Here is a 17504-nt window from a genome sequence, read left to right as displayed (position 1 = left end):
ACAACCATATTTTCCTCTCTCATAATAACTTTCAGAGGCATCATGAACAAACTCAACAATATAAGTATCACATAAAGCATTCTTATTCTCATGCATAAAAGTATCATTACTCTCCACATAAGCATAATCAATTTTATTAGTTGTAGTGGGAGCAAATTCAACAAAGTAGCTATCATTATTATTCTCATCATCAAATATAGGAGGCATATTGTAATCATAATTAAACTTATCCTCCATAGTAGGCGGCACCAGAAGATCACTATCATTATAATCATCATATATGGGAGGCATATCATAATCAACATAAACTTTCTCCTCAATACCCGGAGGACTAAAGAGATCATTTTTCATCAAAACCGACCTCCCCAAGCTTAAATTCTTCCATAGCATTAGCAACAATGGTGTTCAAAGCATTCATACTAATAACATTCCCATTAGCATGCATAAGTTCCATGGGTTTTTAAATTTTCTCTTCAAACACATCATGTCCTAATTCAAGATAAAGTTCATAAAGATCTCTCATTTTGTTGTTGTCTTCCATTAAGCCTTACTAGTGTAAAACAAGAGACAAAAAGATGCAATTGCAGGATCTAAAGGAAATAGCTTCGAGCAAACGCACAACGGCAACAGAAAAGTACTAGTTACCTGGGACCGGAGTATGAGTGCCTTTTACCTTTCCTCCCCGGCAACGGCGCCAGAAAATAGCTTGATGTCTACGGGTGCTTCTATTCTTGTAGACAGTGTTTGGCCTCCAAGAGCAGAGGTTTGTAGAACAGCAGCAAGTTTCCCTTAAGTGGATCACCCAAGGTTTATCGAACTCAGGGAGGAAGAGGTCAAAGATATCCCTCTCATGCAACCCTGCAACCGCAAAGCAAGAAGTCTCTTGTGTCCCCAACACACCTAATAGGTGCACTAGTTCGGCGAAGAGATAGTGAAATACAAGTGGTATGAATGAATATGAGCGAGTACGGCGCCGTAGAAAAGTGCTTGCTGGCGTGCAGTTGATGGTAGTAATATTGCAGGCAGTATAAATGCAGTAAAATAGTAAACAAGCAGCGATAGCAGTATTTAGGAACAAAGCCTAGGGATCATACTTTCACTAGTGGACACTCTCAACATTGATCACATAACAGAATAAATAGATAGATGCTAGACTCTACACCCTCTTGTTGGATGATGAACACCACTAACTGTGTAGGATTACACGAACCCTCAATGCCGGAGTTAACAAGCTCCACAATATTCAATGTTCATATTTAAATAACCTTAGAGTGCATAACAGATCAACATAACCAAACCAAGTACTAACATAGCATGCACACTGTCACCTTCACACTACGAAAGGAGGAATAGATCACATCAATACTATCATAGCAATAGTTAACTTCATAATCTACAAGAGATCACAATCATAGCCTACGCCAAGTACTACACGATGCACACACTGTCACCATTACACCGTGCAGGAGGAATAAACTACTTTAATAACATCACTAGAGTAGCACACAGATATATTGTGATACAAAACACATTGCAATCATAAAGAGATATAAATAAGCATTTCACTATGCCATTCATAACAGTGAATAAGTATTCTGTGAAATATAGCCTAAGAGACCCACACGGTGCACACACTGTTACCTTTACACACGTGGGACAAGGAGTCTCCGGAGATCACATAAGTAAAACCCACTTGACTAGCATAATGACATCTAGATTACAAGCATCATCATATGAATCTCAATCATGTAAGGCAGCTCATGAGATTATTGTATTGAAGCACATAGGAGAGAGATTAACCACATAGCTACCGGTACAGCCCCGAGCCTCGATGGAGAACTACTCCCTCCTCATGGGAGACAACAGCGTTGATGAAGATGGCGGTGGTGTCGATGGAGAAGCCTTCCGGGGGCACTTCCCCGTCCCGGCGGCGTGCCGGAACAGAGACTCCTGTCCCCCAGATCTTGGCTTCGCGATGGCGGCGGCTATGGAAGGTTTCTCGTACCGTGGCTTTTTCGTATCGTGTTTTAGGTCAGGGACCTTTATATAGGCGAAGAGGCGGCGTCAGAGGGTCAACGAGGCGACGACACAACAGGGGGGCGCGGGGCCCCCCTTGGCCGCGCCGGCCTACTGTTTGGTGGGCATGTGGCCCCCCTCTGGCGGCTCTCGGGTGTTCTGGAAGCTTCATGCAATCCTAAGATGCTGGGCGTTGATTTCTTCCGATTCCGAGAATATTTCCTTACAAGGATAACTGAAACCAAAAACAGCAGAAACAAGAATGGCCCTTCGGCATCTCGTCAATAGGTTAGTTCCGGAAAACGCTTAAATATGACATAAAGTATGCATAAAACATGTAGATATCATCAATAATGTGGCATGGAACATAAGAAATTATCGATACGTCGGAGACGTATCAAGGTGCACGGCGCGATGACGACGGTTGTTGAGGAAGATCTCGGCGAGGGCGACGTAGAGCTGACGCGCCGTCTTGGTGGTGTCGAGGATCATGCCGGTGAGTTCCCGAGAGATGGACCCGTAGATCCACCGTTTCAGGATCAAGTCGACGGTGCGCCATTCGGCATCAGGTGCGGTGGGTGCGGGTGCCGTCAGATGATCGAGGACGCCGTACTCCTCGACGGCCAGCTCCATGTGGGTGCGCCACTGGTTGTAGGAACCAGTGGAGAGATCAAGGGTAAAGGGAAGAATGTTGCGGATCTGAACACCGCGCATGTAGAAGGAGATCCGGGCAGAGACGTGAGAAACCTGGGGAAGAGCCATGGTCGGTGGCACGGCCAGTGGAGCGCCAAGAGCGGCGGTGGCCGCGGCAGGGTCGACGGCGACAGGGGCGCCGGTGTTTGGGTCGAGAGCGGGCGCCGCGAGGCCGGTGGTAGCTCCGGCAGCGTTGGCGGCGTCGTCGGCCATTGGATCGAACTAGTCTGATACCATGTAAACTAGATACTCAGATGGAAAGTGCAAATATGCACTGCTGTATATTCCTTGATATAAAACGATCTTGTACAATGCTATTTATAGAAGAAGTACAAGGGGAAGGGGAGAGAAGCACACACGCACGCGCACGGCAACAGAAGGCTGTTGCAGATCCTAGCTAGACGGACGGGCGCGTGATCGACGTGCTGCATGCCTTGCATGCACGCACGGATAGAGGAGGGCCAGGTCTTGATCCTTGAAAGAAGTCTACATAACCCCCATATGTATTGTGTTTGGGAAGCTAAACCCCCCTAACTATCAACTAGAGCATATAACCCCCTTATGTATCAAATACCAGCCAAATTACCCCCTCAAACCAGATTTGGCTATTTTGGGAGCTGTTTTGTCCACGTGTACTAGTGGTTTTAGCCAGGTGGCACCTGGTATGGTTGAACCCGCTGTATTCTGGTTTGTTGCAAAGCACCACGATGCTCTATCCGCCCACCGCCGCTCTGCTTCGCTCCTCCCTGTGCCTTGCTCTTCTCTCCCTCCGCGACGAGGTCGCCGGAACTTCTTGACGATTGAGGGCATGGCCTGGTCTAGTTCCGCTCGGCTCCCCCCTCCCGCGCCGCTCCTCTCCTCTCTCCGCTGTTCTTCTCTGCTCCTCTTTCCGGTCGACGCAGGCGAGGTCCAATCCGGGATGATCGGTGACTCTAATTGACGATTTGAGGGCGGTTCTACTGTGTTGAGTGCAGGTTCGTTCAAGTTTCCCCAAAGGAGCTACTCTTTTCCCTTGTTCTGTGGAGGAAAGGACTCACGTGTAGCTAGAGGTAGGACAGAAAAAGGTTGGCTTTTGACAGTTAATTTCGTCAGTTTTATTGCAGATCGTCATCCAGCCCGTCCTGAGGCTTCCTGACACTTGAACACGCATCTGCAGATCGTCCTGAGGTTCAGCTCGTTCTGATCGAGCCGACGTGCAAGCGGTTGGGCCCGAGGGTGGTGTGGGTGTCCAGCGACTACCTCATCCGCATCGCCATGGCCGCCACCGCCTTCGTAAGCTCGTGGTCTGCGGGGCAACATCCCGGGCAGGAGCAGGGGGCGCCATCACCGCTGCAGATCGGCTGTGCCTCCAAAGTCAGTTGCGTCGTCATCCAGCCCGTTGCCGTCGAGCTCGACCCCGCAATCGCACTCCAACGAGATCTCCTGGAACGTGGCGTGGCGGCGCAGCAGGACTTATTTCGCCCGTGAAGGTTAACCGTAATCACCCCTACGTGGCACAAAACCACTGTCCACATCAGCCAAAACAGCCTGAGGGGGTTAACTATCTGGTATTTGATACTTAAGGGGGTAATGTGTTCCAGTTAATAGTTAGGGGGGGTTAGCGTCCCAAACCTATTACTTAGGGGGTTATGTGGACTTATTTCCTTGATCCTTATCAGGTCTTCAGTCTAACAGTTGCGTGCATGTCCCTTCTCCTCCTTGCGCCTGGTGTTTCTTTCCGTCCTGCTGGGCCTTTTGCCTTTTTTCAGATTTTTTTTCAGCAGAAAGGTACAGAGAAGATATGTGATGATGGGCCCCCAACAGGCGTGGGCCCCTGGGCGTTGCCCATGGTCGCCTAGGGCCAGAGCCGGCCCTGCTTGTCAGGGCAGGAAGCTACACAACATCTGCACCCCTAGTAGAGCTCGGCTGGCTGGCTTCCATTTCAAATCATTTCGGGTGTGGGACGGCTCCGATCTCGAGTTTGGTTCGGAAAAAAAAAGAACGAAACGGGTCCATTTTATGTTTGGTTCTGGAATCGCATAGCAGAACGAAATAGCCTAAACATGATATTGTTGTCTAATCAAAATTAACACTGGGCAAAAAAATAAAAACCTTCCCTTCCTGATCTCCATCCCCGACCTCCATCCACCGGCGACGATGCCCCTGGCCCTGTCGTGCCAAAATTAGAGGCAAAATCGGTGGAGCATGGCCTGGCCGCGGCCGCATGTGCTTGACCGCCGCGCTTGCCTGGCCACCTACGGGCGTGCTTGGCTGGACGTCACCACGCTTGCCTGGCCGCCTGCGAGCGTGCTTGCCTGGACGCCGCTGCGCGTGGTGGCTGCCGTCACGTTTCTGGACGCCGCTGCTTGTTCCTAGACGCCACTGCCGCCGGGTCCTTGGACTGCGTGGAGCGAGATTAGCGAGAACGTCAGACTTTTTTCCGCATGCGTGGAGCAATGCTTAGCGAGCCGTTCCTCCAGATTCCACCAATTTGGTCGGATGAGTCCATTCTGCATCTTGAGGGTATATTCTGTTCTTAGGAACTACTCGGTTCCATTTCTTCTTTGCGAAACCGTCCTGAACACAGGAACGAGCGCTAGGTGTTCTCCTTCTTTCTTGTCGGACAGGTAGATGGTGCGACTGATATGGGGTGGAGGTGACAAAACCGAACTGAAACTGAAAACCGAACCGAAAAAAACCTAACCGTAACCAAATTTCAGTTTTTATGGTTTTGTGGTTAGGTTTCAGTTAGTAAAAGTGCTAACCATATAAAATTCGGTTAATTCAGTAAAAAACCGAAAAACCGCAGTTAACCGAAAGAAAACCGAATAGCGTAGACGAACAGACAGTTTCTTTTGCAGGCCCATCCTACATGCACGTTAACCTTTTATATAAGTCTGGAAGTGTGTATTGTACAAGGAATGCGCTCCAGCATGTTGGTATGGACTTGGTAGTATACATTTACATGAGAACAGGTCGTGAGTTCAAGTCCCTAATGGACAACAATGCTGCAATTTTTTTAGTTTGACCGCATTTTTGCTATTTATCATTTTTTTCTCCCATAACACAATTAGTTTGGTCTTAAAAATATATAGAAACAAAATATATGTCCTAAAAATAGGTGCTATTCAAAAATTCGCGTCAACTTTGGTTAATTTGGTTATTACCGAAACCGAACCGAATTTACATGGTTATTACCGAAACCGAATCGTATTTTTATACGTAACCGTATTTACCGAAGTATTGAAATCGTATTTACCGAAAAACCGTATTAACCGAACCGAAGTAACCATATTAACCGAACGCGCAGCCGGAATCACAACTACCATTTCTATTTAGCTAGGTTAATAGTCCTCACGTGAAAAAGGAATAATACAACTGTCATGTGTGTAAAAACAGAAATACGACAGTAATTAATGCATGTACTAATCAAGCAAACTTGGAATGACTTTATAAAAACAGTATGACATATCGCAGGACTACATGTATATAGCGTTCGGACTACATGCCTAAATAATAGCGAACTCTATAGATGCATTTTACGAAATAACTTTTAAAATATTGAATATTAGACTCGTTTTGAAGAGCTGGTCACGAATAAGTCGAATATGAAAACAAAAATTGATTTGTATTTGTTAAGTGAAAATTATGCTAATTTTTCAAGTAGTAGTGCATTTGAAGAAAGGAATCTTCTAAAATGAGTAGTGGAATATGTGAAACCCATAAATGGACATCCTATGCCATGGAAAGGCCCAGATTTCAAATTTGCCTTGTAGAGTACGTATCAGGTTGACGCATGCATTTCCAGTTCTTGTCTCGCAAATAGTCCCAATCGGACACTTGCCGCTGTTTATGACAGAGCTGCACCTTGCAGCGCTCTCGCTCTTCTTCCACCTCTCTCACAAGAACTCACAGGGACAAACACACACACGCACGCGCCAAGGAAGAAGAAGAAGAAGAAGACAGACAGGGGCACTTTTTGCTTGACACGCACAAACGCTGGAGTACATCTTTTCTCACTTTCTCCTTTCTGGACTCATCTGATTACAAGGCGCCTACACACAGCACACGGTGAAGCTACTCAACTACTTGATCCTATTTCTGCTCCACTACTCGCTGCATGCACACACACACACGATTTTACCACTTGCGCCTCTCACTTCAACGTCACAGATTAGCTCCGCCAAGGCCAAGAGCAGCAGCCATGTCGCCGCCCCCGCTTCCTCCTCTGCCGCCGCGGCCGAGTCGCCTGACCCTCGATCCCAGTCCCGGCGCATCCGCCTCCAAGCGCCGGCTCCTATTCCTCCCGGGGACCACTCCCGCGCCGTCGAGCAGGCGGCGCCACCCTGGCCGCGTCACCATGGAGCACATCATGGAGGTCATCGGCAGCATTCGGAGCGTCGTCCGCGGTGAGACCGGCGCGATGGAGACGGACGCGGGCGCGCGCACTCCCTTCAAGCGCCGCCTCGACCACACCCAGTACACCTCCTCCACCCCGAAGAGCAGGCGCCACCCTGGCCGCGTCACCATGGAGCACATCATGGAGGTCATCGGCAGCATCCGGAGCGTCGTCCGCGGCGATACCGGCGCGACGGAGACGGACGCGGGCGCGCGCACTCCCTTCAAGCGCCGCCTCGACCACACCCAGTACACCTCCTCCACCCCGAAGAGCAGGCGCCGCCTCGCCGACTCCCCGTACACCTCCTCCAGCCGCCGAGTCGACGACTCCCCGTACACATTCACCCCCAAGAGCAGGCGCCGACTCGCCGACTCCTCCCCGTACACCTTCACCCCGCGCCGCCGCGCCGCGGAGGAGCACCCGGTCGAGGTGATCGGCCGCATCCGGAACCTCACCGCCGACGCATCTGCCCTAGAGGTCGGCGCGACGTCCGTGCGCGTGCGCGTGCCCTCCCACGACGCGGGGGGCGGCCGCGAGTTCGCCCTCGACGGCGTGTCCGCGTCGGAGGAGGAGGGCCTGGAGGGGTTCTACGGCCGGTTCGTGCGGTCGAGGGTGGAGGGCGTGCGGGCGGGCGCCAAGTGCACGGTCATGGTCTACGGCCCCACGGGGTCCGGCAAGAGCCACACCATGTTCGGCTGCGCCGACCAGCCCGGCATCGTCTTCCGGGCGCTCTGGGACGTACTGGGAGGAGGCGGCGGCAACGGCTGCGACCCCGTCCGGGTGTCCTTCCTGGAGATTTACAACGAGGAGGTCTACGATCTGCTCGCCGGAACCGGAGGAGCCAACGCCAAAGGACCCAAGCCCAAGGTTTGTATGTTCTGAACATTCCGTGCTACCATCTAGTATTTGCAGTTGCAGTTACGAGTGCTTGTATGTCGACAGCTATCTAGCAGCAATGCCGGCCTGAATTTTGTGAGTAATGGGAGTATAAATTTCTGTTGGGAATGTGTCAGTTGATTTAATCCAGCCAGTCATTTTGTTGCCCCAATGGGGCCATGCGCAAGGCGAACTCTCGTGTTTCTACCTTTCGAGATTTACATGCCATGCTAAACCTATTTGCAGCCTTGCCAGATGTAAGCTCTTATGTCCAGGAAGCCTCGGTGTGTTTGTCGTTTGATCTATTGTGATTGTTTTTCGTAGTTATTGGAATAATTTCAGATCAGAGGATCACAGTGAGTCTTTTTAGATGATGAACAATCCATTGATCCCTTCCGCCCTCTCCACCAACATACATTGAGGTCGGTGGTAATTAGGAATTTAGGATGCATTGGGGATCCCCTTCTCACAGATGATCTATCCATTGTGACTGTTTGGATCATCAATGGCAAACATGCTTATGTGCATGCTAAAAATGGTGGGTATTTTCTTAGGAATTCGCTGTGTAGGTAGGAGGCCTTGCTTTCTATGAACACCTCACCACTGAATGAGAAACTTAGCCTCTGACCCAACCATTGTTGGACTGTAATCAACCCAGTGGAAAAACTCGCTATTTGGTACTAGTTAAGTTGTCACCAGATTATTTAGCGATTGATTGATAATACCATTCTAGGCTGTTAGCTGTTAGTCCCCAGGGATTGGCATATATTTGAATTAGTTAGTCCTTAATTGTAACATGAATTTTAAGAAGCACAACTTAATATGACAAAACTGTTGACACGTTGTCGCTATGTGTCAATGTTTGAGTTTCGTTAGCCATTGAGTGTGAATCTGGAATCAGAATTTGTGAACTTGTGCCATCCGGCAACTATTTTGCTGAAGCTTCCAATACACGATGTACAGGTGAGGCTAGAAGTAATGGGAACCAAAGCCAGGAATGCCACATACATTTCTGAAAATGAAGCTGGGAAGATAGCAAAAGAAGTCGTCAAAGTGGAGAAGCGACGTGCTGTGAAGAGCACACATTGTAATGCGAGGAGTTCCCGGAGCCACTGCATGGTTGGTTGCAATCAGTTCTTCTTCTTCCTCTTCTTACTTGTAGGTTGTAACCATTAACCATGATGTTTCTATAAGATCATACTCCTCACTGCGTTTGCTTTTGTCTTACTTGTCTAGATAATCGTGGATGTGCCGTCAGTGGGAGGAAGGCTCATGCTTGTTGACATGGCTGGCTCCGAGAACATAGAAGCTGTAGGCCAAACTGGCCATGAAGCCAAATCTGAGGTGCGCAATGTTACAGCTTATTATTAATTAAGTAGTACCCAATGATTTTCAGTTTCTCTTTGAAATACTGATTGAGAGTCTGCAGTCAAGTCATTATTATGTACTCCCAGATACACTAGAACAATTAGCTAATGTGTAAACATGCCATAACATATTTTTAGCAGCTAACCAATGAACTACAACTTGCAATGCAATTAATAATTTTTTTTGCATATCGAGTTCGTAACACTTGTTAATGATCTTCCACAGACCGGAACTATCAACGTAGGAAACACCACATTGAAACGGGTGGTTGAGTCGATTGCCAACGGCGACTCTCATATACCATTTCGGGACAGCAAGCTCACAATGCTGTTACGGGTACTGGAGAACCACATGCCTTTCCTATTTATCTTCCCCATATGGATAATTTAAAGCTTACATGTTTCTTCATGGAATTTCAGGATTCATTTGAAGACAAGAGATCAAAAATCCTTATGATCCTGTGTGCAAGTCCTGACCCAAAGGAACTTCACAAGACGATATCCACCCTGGAGTATGGGGCTAGAGCGAAATGCATCACCCGGGCTGCTCATGCATCAATACCAAGGGACAAGGTGAGCTCCAAAGAGGCCCACAATGCGATAAGGTTGAAAGATGAGGAGCTGGCGCGGCTGAGGACGAAGCTCAGTCTGGTGGAAGCACGGGAGGCAACTGCGCAGGAGGAAGTGATCAGAGTTGCCGAGGAGACTCAGTTCCTGTGGGGTGAGCTAAGGACAACAGAAGACAAGCTCCTTATGCAGCAGCAAGAACTCATTGCCATGAAGCAGCGGCTGCAAGAGGTCGAGCGTGAGAAGCTATGCATGGATGAATAGTCTCCCTTTCCTGGAGGTTCCTGATTAGACTTACCATCTTTTTGCAAAACTTGGGCTGGAGGTGGACTACCCATGAGTAGACTGGCTACATCTAGATTGCATATCCTTGTGCTATCTGTTTTGAATATATTTTGACACTGCTTAAGTTGACGATCTCTGCTCTAAGTTCATGATTTAGTTAAAACATGTTCTGCTCAACGTCCTCTCTGTTGCTATGTTTGTAGGGGTTCATGTTAAATTGTTCCTAAATTTCCATATATTTTTACATTGTCTCATCCTGCCTGCTCACATTACAATCATTTACATTTTGGGGAATCAAAATATTATAAGAGTATATGTTTAATTCTCATCCTAATAAAACGCTGTATGCATGCAGAGACTGGGGGTTATCCTCCTCCTTTTCGGAAAAAAAATCTGGCGCTCTAGTTATGAAAACACTGAGTGCAATTTTTCCATAAAGAAAATACTAAATGCATGCCCTACTGCACCCTGTAATCTATATCTTGCTCTAACAAGGACACAGTCCTAAGATGTGGTCTTTCACCATCTGCCTGCTCTGCTAGAGCATATGGTCGTAGCTGAGCTGTATTGTTTTTTCATAGTGTCAAGGAAGAACTTAAGCAAACAATTTCTTCGAAGTCAGTGTTTGTTTGTCATATCTTCTCTGTTTTGTTAAAATCAACTTTAAATCCTTGGACAATGCAAAGTGAGTTGCTAAGACAGTTCAGTCATGTCGCAAGTAACTTCTAAAAGTATCTGTTTTTTGTTGAATAATTAAAACATGCTTATATTGCACTACCACTAACTGACTTCGTGTATTGAAACAATATCTGTCACAATTGCTATAGTCTCCTCAACTATTCTCCTTGTTCCTAACACTTCTAGACATGGACCCCATCAGTTAATTTTGTTGAATATTGTTTCTCGCTAGAGCACTAGTGGGAATTAATGTTTGTGTCACTGCAAGAGGTTTACATTGCGATCTCACCACTCTTCGTATAGTTTGAAGCCTGATCATATTTTATTAAAATAAGACTTGAACTGATTGCTACTTGAGGCAACAGCTAACTAGCATCTGAACAAGTATCTGAACAATGCAGGACTGGATGCCAAAAGGTGTAATGCTATTAGCCATTGGATTATTTCCACACACATTATCTATTTATTCTGGCCTTCTGACCCAGACTGAGTTACATTCCCCTAACTACATGAATTTTGACTATTTGATCCCATTTGTTTTTGTCTGAAGCTGGATTTGGTAGTCTGGAAAGGCTAGTAAATTTAAATTTAACTGATGCATATGAAAGGATACACGCGCTTTATTCGTGATTGATTAAGCAAAGGATTATTGTGCATAATTGTTTGTTTAACTTCAAAGTTTTTATCAAAGGATGGTTGCTTTGTGGTTTTCTTCAAGGCCCCTGCGCTGTTGTTTAAGAGATGTGTTTCATTGGTTGAGGGCCCTGTAGTGTCGCATCCCTAATACTGTATGGATACTTGGAATATGCAGTCATTCTCATGCTTGTTTCTACAGGAGCAAGGGTTCTTAGAGTCTGCAATATATCCTCATTAAGTTAATTTAAAAGTAACACCACTGGGAACAAGTTTAACAGCAAGCACCATTATAACACCAGCATAGAAACTACGGATTCACCGGTTCCAGCATAACAATGTAAATACAATGGGGGATACTCTGCTTCCAGGAAACCGAAGAAAATCGCTCAAATGAGTTCAAATGGGCTCAGGCACTGGTTGCTTCCCTTCTAGAGATAAACATGCCGCAGGCAGGCAGCAGTCAATGGCGACAGAAAAGGGACCAGGCAACAGTTGCCTCCATACGACATGAGCCAATCTTAAGCTCAACACCTGAAACACCAGCTTTCTCAGGTACAAAAGACGCTTCACAGTGCTCTTCATCACCAGCAGCAGAACACGCAGAGACGAATACTTTCAGCATCCCGTCCAGCTCAACAGAGACAACGCGGCGTGAAAGCCTGATCGTGCCATCGGCAGCATCAACTGGCAACCCATCGTCTCCAACATCAAGTAGCTTGACTTTCAAGCTCTCTGATCTAGCGGTAGCAGCACTAAACACGCCCTTGAAACCATCTGGCCATGACCCTCCAATGACTTTTACATGGACCGTGGCTTCCACAGAACTATATTCTTGGGTAAATATCAACTCCAACGTGCTAAGCTCACTAGGGTAAAGACCATTTACCAAGGAAGAGAGACGGTAACTCAAAGCTAGGCGGCTTAGCTCTTTATCCTCTGATTCAGTAGCCCCCTTCACCTTCAGCACGATCTCAATGTAAGAAGGATCAATGCACACCACAACTGCACGGCTAGGACCAGTCAATGTTAAGTATGGATCCTGCGTGCGTGTAAAAATTAATTAATTAGTTAAACAATAATGGTTTGTCAAAAATTTGGACAAGTGGAGACTAACTAATCTATTTTATTCTATGATGATATGATGGCAAAAGGCAAGAAGCATAACTCCACTTAAATGTACGAGCAAATGCAGCAAAGTTTAAGTGATGTGCCGAATTTGGCCAAGTGCCAAAGTGCAGATAGATATGAGTTAGGTCAGGAAGCATGTCTAAAACTACAAAACCGTCGATATCAAGGAGCGCAGCAAGCAAAATATAAGAAGCAAACTAAAATACATGAGATAACAAAACGATGTGTTGAATACAAAGTGCTTGATATAAATGATGCGAGGTGCATAACACAAATGATGGAAGGGAAACCTAATCCTTTACCGACAAACAAAGATACAACATCAAGGCGCAAAGACCTAAAATTACAACCAAACTAGCAAATTTATTGAAAATACAGTTTTGATTCTTTATTAGACATGTTATCCGTGACCATCGGGCAAAAGCTACTAGCTAGAAGCTAAAGTTTCATATTTATTACGGTTTCTTCACAAGCACCTATTAATATTCATGAACTTGCAGGAGACAGACTTATTGTACGTAACTATAGTTGCGTACTAATTGGACAAACCACACGTCAGACTCGAATAGTTAACGGGGCCAGGCAAAACGAACGATATACGGACCTTTTCAGTGATAGTTTGACATTTATCTCTTTCGCGGTGAAAGATAATGTTGCGCTTGCGATCCAACACATCGCGTGCAGAGACCATACCGAACACTTGCAGCGGCCAGTGTAAACCCTCTTCAATCGATGCAACTTTTACTGAAACAACCTGCAGAGTGTCCATTGCTCTGACGTTGTCGGCATTTCTATTGTCGTGCGTGTAACACATGGCGGGGATAGTTGCTGCATAGATCAGTCACGTATATGCAATTAGCTGTGAGAAGATTGTTTTGAGTTATCTAGCGTCATTGAAGGAAGAAGCTAGTGATATCAGAAAACTCAGTAGTATATATATATATATATCCTAGCAGGCTGAAGAACGAAATTAAGCGAGAAGGAGACGATTAGGAGGAGGAGGTAGCGCGAGCGAGCGAGCGAACTCACTGGTTTCATCGTAGGCCGAGTAGTTGCTAAAAAGCCTGTTCCAGAAACTCTCAAACTTGGCGCCAAAATATTCTGCATCTTCAAACACTATCACGTCCTGAAGCGCGCTACCAGCATCACTCGTCTCGGCAGCGTCTTCAGCAGCGTTACTAGCTACTGTCGTCACGGATTCTTCAGCATTCCCAACTTGTGTCGCGGATTCTTCAGCTCCTGTCACGTGAGCTTCAGCTTCCGATCCTTCCATAGCCTCTGCGACGACTTGCGTGACTCACCTCGGCGGCGGCGGCGGCGTGAAGCACCGTGCCCACGGCGTTGGTGGAGGCTGCTGCTGCTCGGTGGATCGATGTTTGCTTGTGCTCGCGGCCTGCTGGGCAGGGACATACAAATAGTACGAGCCGCGAGCCGATCGCTGGCGACTCTGACTGGTGTTGGAATCGGATTTGATACCAAATTACTCGAGTATGGAATTTCTCTACTCGCGAAACACCTGTCGGCCGGACCATGGAACGATGGCCTCAACACTGGAATTTAGCCGATTCAGCCATGTGAGGCTTGCAGACGGGCCTTGGGGGTCCAACCAAGGACATGGAGCGGAGGGGCTGGAGGGAGGATGCGCCGGAGGAGCTGGCGCGAGAGGGGAAGGGGAAGGGGAAGGGGTCAAGCAGACGAGGACAGATCTTCCATATCGGCAAATTCCAGTCGAGGCGATCCTTGCCTAGTCCGGCCGGCAGGGTCTCGCGCGTAACGGAGCACGATTCCAACTCGGTTCAGCCTCGTCTCAACGATCGGCTCCGGCTGGTACTATTTATACGCCGCTGCCCCGACCGACCAAGATCCATCGAGCAGCAGCAACCTCCACCAAAGCCGTGAGCACGGTGCTTCACGCCGCCGCCGAGGTGACACAAGTCGCCGCACGGTGCTATGAAAGGATCCGAAGCTGAAGCTTATGCGACAGGAGCTGAAGAATCTGCGACACAGGTTGGCAACGCTGAAGAATCTGTGACAGTAGCTAGTAAAGCTGCTGCAGATGATGCCAAGAAGAGCGATGCTAGTAACGCGTTTCAGGCCCTGAGGGTGTTTGAAGATGCAGAATATCATGGCGCTAAATTTGAGGATTTGTGGAACAGGCTTTTTAGCGACTACTGTGCCTACGATGAGAACAGTAAGTTGGCGCGCGCTGCCTCTTTAAATCCGCTCTTGTCTGTTAAATTAAATTATTGGATACTATATGCTCCCTCTGAAAGTTGTCTGAAATTTATATAGATTTCAGATGTATTTGGCCACTAAATAGCATCTAGGTATAGATCTAAATAAATTTTGACGGATCAATCTTAGACAAAGTTCCACAATTGTCGAATTTTGACTGTGTTGTGTGATGCCATTAGTTTCTTCTTTCACCGACGCTACGACTAGCTAGCTAACTAGAAATAATCCTCCTCCTCCTCCTCACAGCTAATCGCATGTATGTTTGCAGCAACCATCCCCGCCATGTGTTACACGCACGGTAGCGACTGCGACGTCGCCAGGATGGACACTCTGCAGGTTTTCTCGGTCAAGGTTGCATCAATCAAAAAGGGTCTACGCTGGCCACTGCAAGTGTATGGTATGATCTCCGCCCGCGACGTGGTGGATCGCAAGCGCAACATTATCTTCCACCGCGAGAGAGACGACTGTCAAACCATCACCAAGCACGATCGGTACTTAACATTGACCGGTCCGAGCCGTCCGGTCGTGGTGTCGACGGATCCTTCCTACATCGAGGTCGTGCTCAAGGTGAAGGGCTCTACTAAACCATCAAAGGATAAGGAGTTGAGCCGCGTAGTAGCGAGATACCGTGTCGGATGCATAGTTACCGGTCTCTACCCTGCCGAGCATAGCACGCTGGAGCTGAGGTTTGGCCTGGTGGCTAATTCCATCGAGGCCACGGTCCACGTAAGAGTCACCGGAGGGTCGTGGCCGGATGGTTTCAAGGGCGTGTTTAGCGCCGCCAGCGCTGGAAGAGAGGGCGCGAGAGTGAAGCTGCTTGATGTCGGCGGCAATGGGTTGCCGGTTGATGCTGCCGATGGCATGATCAGGCTCTCGCGCCGCGTCGTCTCTGTTCAGAAGGGTAGGATGCTCAAGGTTTTCGTCTCGGCGTGCTCTATCGCGGGTAATGAAAAGCATTGCGAAGCGTCTTTCGTGGCTGCGGACGCCGGTGTCAGCTCAGGCGTTGAGCTTAAGATTGCTTCCTGTCGTATGGAAGCAACTGTTGCCTGGTCCCTCTTCTGTGTGTGATGATTACTTGTTGGGGTCTCTCTAGAGGCTAGTTTACTGAGAATTAGCTTAGTGCTCACCAAAATGATGTCATCATTATTCGTGGGTTGAAATTAAGCCCAATTGTATCATCGTTGCTTCATGATCGAGCTGTATTGCCCGCCCCAAGTCCACTTGATCTATCAATCGAGCTCAAAACCAAAGACTCTCTCGGCATGCGTGTGCTGATACGACTTCACATGCGTGTACTGATTTATTGATTCATCTATCAATCCAGCTGGCTCTAGCTAGCTACTCTACCTCGTTATTTTTCCCTCTTGAAACGAAACGTGTGTAATCACAGAAATAAAACTACTCGAAAATCACTACTCGCAAGATATTCCTTTGCGTTTTGGGTTGGCTACAATGGAATGTTAAGATTCCGCTTCAAGAAAAAGTCCAAGACTTGTCGATCTCATTATAAATCCATGAACTATTAATTTATAGATACCCATATCTACACTTAGACATACGTGTGAATGTTACCAATTCTTTTGGCATAGCTAGAAGCTATTTAAGAAAAGTCATATAAAATACAATTAGCACTAAAATAAATTGACGAAAAACACTATAAAATAATTATAATCTAGGATCATGGTTTAGCACAGATCCCGGAAGAGCTATCTCTAATCTACAAGCACACTTACAATTATCTTATACGAAAAATAAGGCGTTCTCTTTAGAGCAAATACAACACAAAGCCTAGTCCGCGAGCTGTAAGGATTTAAGTATAGCGTTTTTTTGCTTTAAGATTCGTATTTGTGTGAGCTTTCCTATTTTTCGTACCAGAAAATAGCGGTTATTTCACAGGTTTGATGTTTCTTTTACGGAATCTCTCCACCAACTTGGGGCATTCAAGTGCAGAGTGGCAGGAACCAGAGCCGATCACAAAATTTATCTTCTTCGCCTGATTGAAAGCTTGTATTTTGAACATACATCTCCCGGGTGATACAAACATGGATAAGCGCATTGTTTTTTTTTTGGCAATGTTTTCACACAGGTCCCGCTGCGACCGGAAAGGCCCGAGTGGGCTTTGCTACTGAACATGTGCGATGGCACTAGAATGGAAAGCAAATGCTGTAGCTAACTGTCTTCGTTTAGTCCCACATCGTCTAGCTAAGCAGGAGCAGACAGCGAGCTTGACTACATAATAGAGCGGTGTGAGAGCTGTGAAAGCCACGCAGCTGCGTGGTGAGCACAAAGCGAACTATTCTTTCGCCTTTTACTAAAGAATACCGTGTGCACGCCACACTGAGCAGCATACGCTAATTTTTTAAGGGTCCTGCCTCTTTTGAGTTGGGTCCCACAGGTCGAAAAAATTCAAAGGTTTGGTTGTGATCTATGAATTTCCAAATTTAGCTCAATTTGGAAAGGGGCTTATCACGTAATATAGGCTGGCGCTTGTTTTGCAGATACTTGGTGCCCCTGTTACTGCAAGAAGCATTTTTTTGTCTCCCTGGCCGACTAGGCTCATCTGCGCCACCACTGCTATCGAGCTAGGTTGCTCTCTGTCGGTGTTGGAGACGATGGACTGCCTGTGGATGATGATTTTGCTTAGC

General features: G+C 47.1%; 1 protein-coding gene and 1 non-coding gene across 2 annotated transcripts; both read left to right on the top strand.

The window, feature by feature from the left end:
- The first annotated feature begins 6863 nt into the window (after nt 1-6863).
- LOC127309194 (kinesin-like protein KIN-10A) lies at nt 6864-10363 on the top strand. Its single transcript, XM_051340138.2, has 5 exons — nt 6864-7954; nt 8927-9082; nt 9200-9307; nt 9557-9667; nt 9751-10363. Exons 1-5 carry the CDS (start codon nt 6893-6895, stop codon nt 10159-10161), a joined length of 1848 nt encoding a protein of 615 aa, XP_051196098.1. The 5' UTR covers nt 6864-6892; the 3' UTR covers nt 10162-10363.
- Nucleotides 10364-17127: 6764 nt separating this feature from the next.
- Nucleotides 17128-17243, top strand: LOC127311111 (U5 spliceosomal RNA). Its single transcript, XR_007857600.1, has one exon. It is a non-coding gene; the product is annotated as a U5 spliceosomal RNA (small nuclear RNA).
- Nucleotides 17244-17504: the final 261 nt, after the last annotated feature.

This window comes from Lolium perenne, chromosome 6 (assembly GCF_019359855.2).
Source record: "Lolium perenne isolate Kyuss_39 chromosome 6, Kyuss_2.0, whole genome shotgun sequence".
NCBI classification, from domain to species: Eukaryota; Viridiplantae; Streptophyta; class Magnoliopsida; order Poales; family Poaceae; genus Lolium; species Lolium perenne.
This window is presented reverse-complemented; position numbering and strand designations above follow the sequence as displayed.

What these genes read in the sequence shown, in the direction of transcription:
- LOC127309194 (XM_051340138.2), top strand. Translation starts at nt 6,893, where the DNA reads ATGTCGCCGCCCCCGCTTCCTCCTCTGCCGCCGCGGCCGAGTCGCCTG. An exon ending in GTTCCCGGAGCCACTGCATG is followed by an intron (nt 9,083 to 9,199) that starts GTTGGTTGCAAT and finishes TTACTTGTCTAG; the next exon opens with ATAATCGTGGATGTGCCGTC. An exon ending in GCCATGAAGCCAAATCTGAG is followed by an intron (nt 9,308 to 9,556) that starts GTGCGCAATGTT and finishes GATCTTCCACAG; the next exon opens with ACCGGAACTATCAACGTAGG.